This window comes from Coturnix japonica, chromosome 4 (genome assembly GCF_001577835.2).
Source record: "Coturnix japonica isolate 7356 chromosome 4, Coturnix japonica 2.1, whole genome shotgun sequence".
Classification (NCBI taxonomy): domain Eukaryota; kingdom Metazoa; phylum Chordata; class Aves; order Galliformes; family Phasianidae; genus Coturnix; species Coturnix japonica.
In genome coordinates, this window is record NC_029519.1 from 61,990,982 (window position 1) to 62,003,450 (window position 12,469).

General features: G+C 44.2%; 2 protein-coding genes across 2 annotated transcripts in view; one reads left to right on the top strand and one right to left on the bottom strand.

The window, feature by feature from the left end:
- Positions 1–3,472: 3,472 nt before the first annotated feature.
- On the bottom strand, positions 3,473–7,839 carry UCHL1 (ubiquitin C-terminal hydrolase L1). The gene is made up of 9 exons (XM_015862421.2): positions 7,700–7,839; positions 7,606–7,617; positions 7,290–7,418; positions 6,231–6,381; positions 4,919–5,004; positions 4,796–4,843; positions 4,576–4,645; positions 4,175–4,233; positions 3,473–3,887 (listed from the first exon to the last, which is right to left on the bottom strand). The coding sequence occupies exons 1-9, from the start codon at positions 7,730–7,732 to the stop codon at positions 3,801–3,803; spliced, it is 675 nt and encodes a 224-aa protein (XP_015717907.1). The 5' UTR covers positions 7,733–7,839; the 3' UTR covers positions 3,473–3,800.
- Positions 7,628–12,469, top strand: part of APBB2 (amyloid beta precursor protein binding family B member 2) — a 141,979-nt gene continuing 137,137 nt past the window's right edge. Inside the window, exon 1 of the mRNA XM_015862395.2 lies at positions 7,628–7,642. The gene's annotated coding sequence lies outside the window, so the exon portion shown is untranslated. The remainder of the gene's footprint in view (positions 7,643–12,469) is intronic.

Consider the following 12,469-nt stretch of genomic DNA (forward strand, 5'->3'; position numbering starts at 1 on the left):
ATCAGCCAGCTTCACTCCTTCCAGTAGAATTCCCAATGTAGTATGCAATTTGCCTTACTCACAATGAGAGCATACAACACATGAGCTTATATTCAATTTGGCATCTGCCATAACCCCAAGGGCCTGCATCCCAGCCTGTCTATACACACAAAGTAGCTCTAGCCAGGTGCTGAGGTCAGCAATGCATTGCATTAAACTGTGGGGCTTCTCTTAGCCTCATGCTCAGTTGAGATCCCTTGGGTTTTAAGTATTTGGTGCATCAACCACTCCCAGTAATTCAATATCACTCTTTGCAAGACTTTAAAAATGAAAAAATATGAGAGATATTTTAATTCCTTTGGTCACAAAGGAATTTAAATGCTGTTACTTGGCTTTCAGCACTAGGATTATGGTTTCATTTGCTCTAGTTCTTGATTGTTCCCACTCAGTTCATAGTCTCACTGAGCTTCAGACCTGTCATCAGTTGTTGGTAGCAGCAGAAGAGGGAACCTGTGACAGTGAGGTTTATTGCCACTCTGTTTTTCTGCCTACTTCCAGCACACAGGCTAAGGAGATCAGCCAGCCACTTGAACTTCCCAGAGCCTGTGCATCAAAAGGCAGCAGATACTGGTTCTCCTGATTCCCCCTTTGAGGTTATTTCTCTATCTTAAGTATTTATAAATCGGCCTGAGTATCAAAAGTTGGATGCTACTGGACTTGCTCCTACTCTTCCCTTACTCCTGTAAGGAAAATGAATATTGAAATAGTAATACATAATATACAGGGGATTAAGTGATGCATGTTATATGAACTGCAAACAAGTTATGGATCTAAGCCAAAGGCTATTGATATGCATAAGAGGCTTCAGATGTCTCATCAAACTTGAATTAACATTTGACGAAACGGGTGTTTTAGCTTGTGAGTGGTCCAACTGGAAGTAACAGTATGTTTCACATTACACACACCTGCAAAATAAATGAGTGGCTGCACCTGTTTTGCCACTGGCATCTCCTGCATCAGTCTTATTGTCATAAGTTTCCCAATACTGCCACCTGCAGAACAGGCTAACTACAGCTCCCAACAGAGAAACGTCAAGAGACAGGCTGAGTGCAGACAACACTGGATATGATTTTTAGTTAGCAATGTGCATGTCAGGACAGATAAACCTGAAATACTACCTGAAAATCCTAAATACTTCTGAAACATTTTCAAGGATGGCTCTTTATGTTAAAAACCCACTTCCATAAGGCTGCAGAAAAACCACAGTAACCTAATTCAAATGAAATAATTTGCACAATAAAATCCTCACGTATCTGGAAGATCAGCAAGAACTAGTCACTGATTTCTTTTAGAAAAGTACATGACTGAATGCTGTCCTTCTCTACTTACAGTTTACTCTAGATGGATTTGAAGTGGTGCATACACACTTCTGTGCATGCTGACTTCTCAACATATTAACATAACTTGAACAGCTGAGCTATTAATACAGCAAAAGCTCCCACCTTTTCAGCTTTCAGATCCTTACCTGTTGGATCCTCACCTCCAGAGACAACTCTATCACAGCTCATGAAACTTTGGCTCTCCATGGTAATTTATCTTCCTTGAAGCAGGTCACTTTAGGGGAAAGGTCAGTGCTTTGCCAGACACTTGCATTAACTCAAAATGGATGAAAACAATCTTGCTGCTGATATACATGAACAGATTAATAACCAATAGCCAGTCTCAACACTTCCATCCTTTGAAAGTGTACCTAGGGCCAAAGGGTGACAAAGTAAAAAGTGAATTCCTCAACCCTTTTCCCACTTATCCAAAAAGAAATTATTCAGATGTCTGCCACTCAGTAGAGCTGAAATCCAAAAGCCTGAGCAGAGTGGAGAAAAGAAGCTTGATAAATGTCACAGTGACTTCACTAGTTCAACTGCTAGATTGAAAAACAAATGCACACTGATGCAATCACTGTAAGAAATATAATCAGAACACAAAGGCTCCTTGAGGTAGCTTCAGTATTGCATGCACAGTTGCAGCAGGTACCCAAGGCAACAGCTTAAACAACAACCCCTACAGAACAAAAGCACAATCCCACATGCATAGCACACAGCTGGCTGGACTCTGCTCTGTCTATTACATCTGATGGTTGCTACTCCTTCCAGCCCCCCATACTCCTGCCACAAGCAGTTCCCTCACTGGGAGACCTTGTTGCTAGGCAGCCTGAGCCACAGGGAAGGCAGAGAGATGGCTCCAGGCCTCTGCTAGTGCAGGAGGCTGTAGAAGAAACATGATGGAAGGCCTTCATCCATATTTTGTCAACTTGAGAGACATACTGTTGAAGAAGAGTAACATGCAACAGTTTACCTTAGCAGATGCTTTCAACTTTCCAAAGCTGAAAGAGGCTGATGTTTAGAACTGAAGTACTCTGATCTTTTTTAGCTTCAGGACCTGAATTTAACTTGATAATGCTTCCATTAGGAGTAGCAATGAGGTGCAACTCAAAACGCTTTCAGACTAAGCATGGCTTTACTCAAAGCTCATATTTTGAATTAATCTTCAGACAAACCTGAAAGCCAGTGATAGTTTGCAGGGAACACATAACAGCCACTACAGAACACATGAAGTTACCAAGCACAACAAAACAAATCTACAGCACTGACAGGCCCCAGCTAGAACAGTATGTTTGTAGGCCTTGGTTGAAGGACACTTTATTCCTTCCCATGGTTATCTGAAGTTTGGGCAACGTGCTGCAGATGAACATTTAAGACATCTTCATTGAAGAGGGTCAGTGTTAAGGCTTATAGTGTGTTTTACCTTAAATCTTTCCTTCTTGCTCATCCAAGCTGGGTATTTCTCCCTTCAACTCAAAAATCAGTTACTGTGGCTTCCCAATCTCTTCACACCCTCCATTTTCTGGTCATTTTAGAGGAAACAGAAAATGTAACCTCTGCCAATGCTCTCCTTACCACAGCAACAAGTTAATGAACCCACACACAGGCTGCCTGGGTTGTCAGCATCAGACAGTAGATTACTTTTTTCCAACAGGTAGGAAAAAACTGTTCTAGTGCTGCCTCCTACCAAAGGAGGTAACAGGACATCAGTTCAATGGACACTGCTGTTTCTAGTGCTGACAATACAAGCAACCTTCCTGTAAAACCATATTGTTTCAAGTTGTCATTCCAGTGTTCGTTCATCCCACCCTGCCAGTAGGCTGCAAGTATAAAGAACAATGTGAAACTACAGCTGAAGAGTTTGAACATTATGAAAAGCTTCAACAGAAGGGCAATGCAGGCCCAGCCCACATTATCCAGACACAAAGGCATCTCTAGCCTTAGAGGCCCTCGAAGACACTAGGGAAAGCACCATTAGCCTCACTGACCTGCTCACCTTAGGCAAATAGTAACCTCTTGCTCTGAAAAAAACTTTAAGTGGCCTTTGCAGAACAGGGTTCATAGGACGCCAAAAGAAACTCTTTTTGGACAAGAGGAATGATCACTAAACTCCATTTACTTTTTCAGCAGAAAGTTTTATTCTCATTAAGGACAAGGAAATATCAACCAACTGCTTCATTAATAGACACAGATTAAACAAGCCCTGTTAAGCACTTTCTACTCAACGTGAAAAAACAGAGTCTAAAGACATCATGTGTCCAAACTGTTCACATTAAAACTTGAGCTCATCCTTTATTGTAAGCTCAAGTGATGTTGCTTCTGTGTATAGCAAAGGGTGGAAACAATTTAAGTTACCAGAACAGCTGTGTTTAACAAGTACTGAAGCACTGGAGTTTTGACTGCATTTACTGGTGTGCTATTAGACTGCTTTCCTTCAGAGCCTCAGGCGGACTTGCAGAAAGCCACAGCAGAAAAACGAACTTCTCCTTTTTCACGTTCTGTAAATTGCCTGCAGATCTTAGCAGAATCCTGAAAAGAAAAAAGCTCTTTAGATGACTGGGACACATTTGCTTTAAGAAACAACAACGAAAACCCCCAGAGACCCTAAGACATTTCAGTTCTCCTCTGGGACCCCATGGCTAAGTTACGTGATGTAATAACACCAGTTAATACATACAGATATCTAGCTCTGTGGTATAGTAGTGCTTTGTTACCAGCTTGCACATCAAGTGGGTACAACCACTATATACTAAGAGAATGCCCTTCATCTCTTTAGAAGCCATACTTCCAGGGAAACAGCAAGTGAGAAGTTTTACCTTCAATAGCAAGTCATCTGAGCTTGTGCCATGGTTTACAGGAAACGGCAAACGGCCATCTGTGAAAGAAAGGCCCATCAGCACTAAAACTGAGCATGAATGAGCAGAATTCCATATAGTGATGTAAGAAACCAGTACACAGAATCTGAACATAGTCAGAATAAATTGTCAATACAAGGAACAAAGCATTCCCAGCTCTATAGTAGATGACATACTTTACAAGAGTACATAGGCATTCAGTGCAACTCACCTTCAGCTAAAGTCTTTACATAAAACTATAAATTGGCTTTGACAATGTCATTAGAAAGCTACAGCAGTAGCAGGTTCCTAGCCAGAGCCACCAACACTGCTATACAGTGCAAAGCAAACCCTGCCTAACTCCAGAGCATGCAAATGCTTACCCAATTCATACAGATGTCCATCCACATTAGCAAACAGGATGAAGTGGAAGTTCACACTGTTGTCCTCAACCTTAAAGCAAACCATTAGACACATTAGTTAGACTAAGAAAAGCCTACTACCATATTTAGAAAAACCCCATTTGTAGCAATGAGACAAAGGAGATGTCTAGAAGAACACAAAAGCAAAGCATTAATAACATTTTACTTATTCATATCTTACCCGACACTGTCCTTCTTGTGCAACGGAGTTGTGGACTTCTTGTATAGCCTTAATAGAAAGCAGATACAAGTTAATGCACCGCTTAAGTGATGATGCTGACAGCTATTTGTGTAGTTCACATACCTTATTATTTGCAAAACGCTTAGCTCTCTCTTCAGGTGACAGATCAGCTGTTTCATCAAGAAATTTCTTCAGGGCAGACCCCTCATCTGCACAAGAGAAAAGATTTTCTTCAGCACAGGTAGAGAAACAGTTACAGTCCAAACAGCCCACACCACTCAATGCTCACTGTGTTAACGAGGAACAATTACTTTTAGCCAGAAACCATCTCCAGTATAAGCATATTACAACTTCAGTTTACCAGAAGCTATTGATGACAAGCTGCACAAACAGCCAGAGTTCAAGTGCCTCAGGGTACTCCAAATACTCATCTCGGAACAGACTTACAAATAGAATTTGGCTTTTTCCATTTCTCCCCACAGGTCTGGCAGAAGCAAAGTCACATCTTAAAGAAAGATACCAGCTACAGGACAGTTTCATCTATGCATGTCGCTACAAGACACTCAATCTGTCTTCCTGAAATTGAGAATCTACAGACATACCTGCCACTTGCTTATGCTAAGCTTGCTTTGGCTTTCCACAGCTTGAATTAGAACAGCACTAAGACATACAGAGTTCCTATTCTTACCTGAAATACATGCTATAACATCCGTATCATTCAAGAGCACGCTCAGAAAGTCTCTCCAAACTAAAGGAACAGTGGTCTTATCTTCCTTCCCACACACGTTTAACTTTGTATAAGAAATCACACCACCCAAGGGGTTTAAGTTTTCAAGACAATGGCAGCAATTCATTTTCCTTTGCAGCTCCCTATTCTGAACAGTAAACACTACCCAGACTTAATGACAAACCTTTAACAAGAATTTGTGATCTTGTTTCCTAGGAAACAGGAGCTTCCAGGCACAAATTACCTAAACTAGTTTTAGGTCTTTTTACACAGGAGAATCAAAACTGTCCACTTCAGAAAATATACTCCCATACTATTATCACCCCATATGGCTTCCCTCACAGAAAGGTGGGCAACTTTAAAACTGATTTATAGACTATATCAAGCAAGTCCATCTACACTAGACATAAGTAACGTTAAGAACTTTCTGTTCAGTTGACATCAATGCTAATAGTTATTTCTATACATAATGTTTCCTAATTGTAAATACACTGGTCAGTCCTGTATGTTCTCTTCCCCATCCTGCAATGCTTATCTACCAGGATAGGAGTCAAAATAAGCACGAATTGCCAAAGTGACATTATCTCCTAGGGAGGAAGGACCCACTTAGAAACTAAAGTTACATAGAACAACTACTCAGCTTCCCATTGTGGCAAAAACAATAACAAAAAGCTGGGAATTCGGGTATTTTAGAATATTAATACTCACCAAGTTTAACTTTGTCTTTGTTATTAGCAACAGCATGTATCAGACCAATGGTCCCACAGGAGTTACTGACAGTCTGCTTCAGGAAATACACCTTGGAACTGATTTCTTGGTCCTTTATTTTCTCAGTCTGTTGTTTCCTAAAGTTCTCATGCTGCAAACAGGTAATTGTTTTCAGTGTTTCACTAGAGCGTTATCTTTTTATTGTGCAAATCACCATACAGACAGGCATACAGGAGAGCCAATAGCGGGACTAGATGGAAGAACTTACCAATAAAGTCATCTTCATGGCACAGGTCCAGTAAAGCATTATCTGTCTATCCTGGATGCAGGCCAAGCCTTAATGGACTACCTACATGACTTAATCACATCCTAAAGCATTGCTCTTTATTTCTCCACCTGTGTTGTACACTGGAAATAGCTTGAGGGGAAGTCATAATGGATAGGCTCTTTATCTCCTCTCTCAATTGTTTTACCTATTTGATGAGACCACTCAGCATATCTATACAATAGCTTGCTTTTGTACCTTTACACTACCTCCCTTCATTAATCCATGCCCATTGGAGCAGCATGTAGACCAACATAAAAGGTTATAACCCTCCTTCCCAAGCATTTGTTAAGCACAGTTCATCTCCAAGTGCACCTCCTCACAGCTCTGCAGCATGTTGCACTATAGGCATTACCACGCAGCTGTAGCTCAGGCCTCCCTGGACCCAGTGAGTGATTCAGCAAGATGCAGAATCACCACTCCTCACTCACACTCAACACTGCCAACAGCATCACCTTTAGGCTGGTACGCTGATAAAAGCATAGGAGGCACGTTAAAATAAGAGCCCTGATTTTTTTTTCCTCCTTATTTTTCTCCCGTTGTTGCTGACTGGAGGCCACAGCCAGGCACAGCACATCACATCACATCACCCCACTGCAGCCCGGCACAGCCACACCCACCGCACCAGCTGATGCCGGCAGATCACAGTGGGCATTGACTCACAGCAAAGGGGTTTTGTTCCAGGGGCAGCGGGGCCGGACACAGCCCCCATCAGCTGGGTGAGGGGCACCTACCTGCTCGGTGAGGGGGAAGAGCAGCAGCAGGGCGCAGGCCGGGCTGGGCACGGCACCCAGCGCCTCCTCCTCGAAGCCCAGCACGTCCACGAAGCGCCAGCCGGGGCTCACCCCGAGACGGGACAGCACCTGCGGAGCACAGCGAGTGTCGGGGCCGCTCCCCACACCCCCCGGCCGCGCCCCCGTGACACAGCACAACGCGGAGCCGCCATCGCCGCCCGCCCGGCCCCGTGCAGCCCCGCAGGTACGGCTACCGCCGTCCGGGAGCTTGGAGGGCGGAGAGAGAAGGAACGGCCGGGCCGAGACGGGGACTCACTTTGTTCAGCATCTGGAAGACAATGAAGGGGACAGAGGTGAGTCACTCAGCGCAGTCCGCCCATCCCGGCCCCCCGCACCCACCCCCCGCGCACCTCGGGGTTGATCTCCATGGGCTGCCACGCCATGGCTCAGGACGGACGGTTCCTGCGCTGCTCCGGCAATATCCCTCAGCACGGCACCACCTGCCCGCTCCTCGCTGCTCCCCGCTACTGTCGACGCTGCAGGGCGGAGCCGCCCACCGGCTGATATATACGGGCGGGCCGGCCCACTCCGCGCCGCCGCGGGGGGAGAGGGCGGAGCAGCGGGAGGACCCCGGCCCGTCGGTGTGGGGAATGTGCTAGAAGAGGAGAGCTTATCCCCGCTGTCCCGGGCCGTCGGGTCGCACGCCAGTACCAGGATATTGGGGTCCCCACATCTGTCTGTAAGTGGCGGTGGTACGCGGCCCTAAGTGCTGCCTTGTATGAGGGGGATGGCTGCCCCGAAAACACTGCCTTGCTCGTGTGCCAGAGCAGTGGTTGTCAGGAAGGTGTTTGTCTGAGGCCCTGCTGCATGTGTCGTGTGCAGGGTGTATAGCAGTGTCAGTATGCAACACAGGTGGTAGATAGTGGTTAAAATCACAATAAGATGATAAAGATGCTGTCATCTCATGCTGATTGCAGCCCTGCGGTCTGAATCCATTCCTCAAGAGCAGTCTGCTGCAGTTAATGATAACATGCAGGGCTTCTTATCTCTTATTTGTGACCTGAGGGTTTCTGCATTCCATGTATTTGGCCTAGAATGTCTATGAACGAGGAAACAAAGCCATCCTATGCAAGATACTGGGAATCTCATTTGAGGAACCCAAACAACTGCCCAGTTGCTGGTAAAGAGCCAGAAGGAGCCTTGTCAGTGAACTAGGGATGCCTCACTGTTATCATCATGGAATTGCTTCAATTGGAAGGGACCTCTAAAGGTCATCATCTAGTCCAGCAACCTTGCAATGAACAGGAACACCTACAGCCTGATCAGGTTGCTCAGAGTTCCATCCAGCCTGACCTTGAATCTCTCCAGGGATGGGGTATCCACCATCTCACCTGTGCAAATACCTCACCACCCTTGTAAAAAGCTTCTTCTTTATATCCAATCTAAATCTCCCCTCATTTAGTTTGAAACCATTTCCCCTTCTTCTGTCACAGCAGACTCTGATAAAGAGTGTGTTCCCTTTTAGACCCCAAAAGGCCTCTATGAGGTCTCCTTGGAGCCTTCTTTTCTCTATGCTGAGCATCTCCAGCTCTCTCAACCTGAATCTCTGAAACAGTGCAAGCACTGAATAAAATAATCAGCTGAGTATCTTCAACCTCCTTATTTTTTGAGAATTGCTTCCTTTGTTTTCCATTGTGTTTCAGGAATATTTGAAACCCAGTGCAGCAAAATTTCTTAGTGCATGACTAATTTCCAGCAAATCTGTATTAACTTTACATGTACAGTAAGTTAGTGGGGTATCATCCCAATCAGTGCATTGCACTCATGTATTTGAATGGAGATTATTCTTCAACCTCATTCTGTTCACAGTGAACTCCTAGGAAAAGAATTTTACAGGTTCATCTTTGATGTGTGACTGCAGCAGGTCCAAAATGCTGTGTCACATTGGGTGCACCTGTAGCAAGACTTGAGAAAGAACAAGCAGGATAGAAAGGTCTGGGTATTTTTTGTGCAAAACTGGGATGTTGCCAGACATGAGAAAGCCCCGGGCAATCTTGTCTGATCTTGCTAGGACTGATCTCCCTGCTTGGAGCAGAAGGTCAGTCTAAGGGCATCCTGAGAGCTCTTCAAACTGATGCATCTCATACCACTGTGTTTCCTTCCATCACAGTGAAGGGAAGGACAATATCCACTGTGCAAAGCTAAGGAATCTGGGGGAGGGGGTCGCAGTAAATGACAGCATCCTTTAGGCTTTTTCTCCTTTCGGGTTTGGCTGAAAGCATTGATATTTGTGCAAGCTCAAGGTGGTCCAACATGCTTTTTGTGATCAATCCTGCATGTGCTGGAAGATGCAAGTATAGCAAAGCAACTTGAATTAATATCTATGATGCTACTGGTTGCTAATACATGTGTAGGAGGGACTGCATGCAGCTTCTCCAAGTGGATGGCAAAGCACAGGTCTTGCAGACTGGAAAAAGGAAGACTGGAAATGACAAGGAAAACCTTATTTCTGGCTTACTTAATGGCAAGTTGTTGTTATAACTTCAGCTTGTCTCAGAGTAATTGCTATTACTTGGATGCTGGATGCTTGGATGCTGGGGTTACAGGCATCCCTGGGATGACCCTTGTATCTGGGCTGTTGAGAAGGCTGCAGACAACAGGGTGGATGTTGTTGCAGTCTCCGAGTGTCACATGCAGCACACAGGGGCTGTAACAGGAGTGACCATTTCTAAAGGATAATCTGCAGATCCTATCAATACATTACTTTAAAGTAAGCTGTCGATATAACTGGTAAATTCTGCTGTAGTTGCATAAAGGTGTCTGCCTCTGGGAAGTGATATAAAAATGAGTGCTGTGTCATGTCCATTACCTGACAGTATCCAGTACCTGCTTCCTTGCAAACAGGAAGCTTCCATACCATCTTTCTTCAGTGCAAGTAGATGTAAATGGCAAATTGTACCCAGTACATCCCCATTATTACAATAGAATCATCTCACCAGAAGAATTGACTGGAAATATTTATAAACCAAACAGGGATATTAGATTTGGGCAGTGACAGACTGTGATCTATAAACAGCAGTTTCTATTCCCTGATTATAAAAGGAGCCTGAGGGACCCAGCTCAGGTATAGATGTATGCAGTATGGCCAGTGGCTTTTAAATATAGGAATCCAACCTTAACTGCCTGGAGAGGAGGAAATCCTTGCAGTTCACTACAGTTAATGTTCTGATAGTGTCTGATTGATTATGCATTATGGCATATAGCAAGGACAGGTGTTGTTTCTGTTTTGGACTTAACAAATAGCAAACAGGGCTGCTGTAAGCCTGCTGAAGCAAGTTGTGGTTCACAAGGACTACACAAGTATCACTTGCTTGAGAGCATGATGAGCTGTTAGACTGGTAGCCATGTGGCTGTGAAACAAGACAAGTTCCTATCACTTAGCAACTAGGATGCAGTGGGTGACTGGAAAGCTAAGAAAACAGTCTTTATTTTATGCCACTGTTTTCTTCTATGTTAGGATATCTACTCATATCAATGTCTGCATCATTGTGAGGGATGGATGTATGGGAACTGACCACAGTGACACTTGCTTACTGGTTCCACCAAATGGGTACGTTACATTCATTCTGTGTATCACTGCTCCAGCTATACCACATAATGTAGATAGCTTTTCAAAAATAGAAAACTGGGGTTTACTGAAGGAAGCCTTTCTCCCAGAACAGATGCTGGAAAAAATCCTATGTCTGCTGCATTAACCCCAGTAGGCAGCTGAGCCCCACACGGCTTGCTCACTACCCCACACTGTTAGGGGAATAGAGAAGAGAATTAAAAGGGCAAAAATGAGAAAGATTGTGAGTTGGGATAAAGACAACTTAATAAATAAAAGAGCGTGAGGAGGTGGAGAATAACATTAAAAGAGAAGAGACAGAAAATCAAGTGGTACTGAAAGCTGTTACCACCACCTTGACTGATAGCCAGCCAGTTCATGAACAACGGTCTCCTGGAAGAATTTGATGCACCAAGTTCTTACTGCTGAACGAGGTGTTACATGGTGTGGGCTATCCCTTTTGTCAGCTGGGATCAGCTGTCCTGGCTGTGTCCCCACACAGCCTCATGCCCAGCGTACTTGCTGTGGGGGAGAGGGGGAAGCAGAGAAGGCCTTGACATTCTCTGCAAGCACTACACAGCAATAGCTAGAGCATCCTTGTGTTATCAGCACTGTTTTGGTCACAGATCCATAACACAGCTGCAGTGGAGAAAACTAATTCCATCCCAGTCAGACCCAGTACGCTATGTCTTAAGGTACCAAATATAAAACATGACAAACATATCTGAACTCACAACAAAGACAGTGAGCATCTGGCATCTGCTTAAGTTCATAAACCTCCCTTTTCTTCTGGTAAATTGTTTGGAGCACAGCAGTAATTCATGTGTATTAGCTCCCCAGCCACTAGAAGGTCAGATGGACCAAGAGGACAAGCATAAATGACTGTTATTATAAAGGGACTGGGTCCCTTTGTGCATGTATTTCTGAATTGCAGCCAGGTTTATTTAAATACCTCTGTGAGGAGTCTCAGTGACTGCAGCACAGCACTGTGGGGTGATGCATGTCCAGTTTGTCCCCAGACTATCAGTAGCTTCTTTCCATGTCGGTGGGACAGGAGCTGTGGGCTAAAGGGTCTTCAGGTGACAAATGGCAAGCAGAAGTAAGACTGGGAAGAGAAGGAAATTCAAAGGACATCAAAGCTGAGCTGCTGAAACATATGAACTCAAGGTCTAATATATGATGAGGGAGAGGGGTAATGCTAAAGCTATGCACATAAAAGAGTCAGGGTGATGGGGTGCTCTGCCAAGGGCTACCTTTGTGCCTATTGAGTGCCAGCAATGACCCTGCAATTGCTATGACCTACAGCCAAGTTCTCTAGCATGTGAAAAACAAAGAAAAACAAAAAACCTCTACACAATGCAATGGTTTATCTGGAAATCTGTAGGTGGAAATATTCCCTGGAATGCTAAAATATGACTTTAAAGGCCTGCCTTGAGCAGCTCAGTTCTGAGGAATGTGGCTGTGGTTTTCCTGGATAAAGATTTTTCTGGCAGGATGCTTATGATTTTTTGCCTTGTATCACTGCAGAATTGTGTCCAACATATGTCAATTGTGTCTATCAGAGACACAGCAA

Bases quoted from the DNA above. Each gene is read 5' to 3' on its own strand.
- UCHL1 (XM_015862421.2), bottom strand. From the start codon at position 7,732: ATGGCGTGGCAGCCCATGGAGATCAACCCCGAG. The intron at 4,844-4,918 runs GTATGTGAACTA...CTTTCTATTAAG, and splicing joins AGCGTTTTGCAAATAATAAG to GCTATACAAGAAGTCCACAA. The intron at 4,234-4,575 runs GTAAGCATTTGC...TTTCTTTCACAG, and splicing joins TGGACATCTGTATGAATTGG to ATGGCCGTTTGCCGTTTCCT.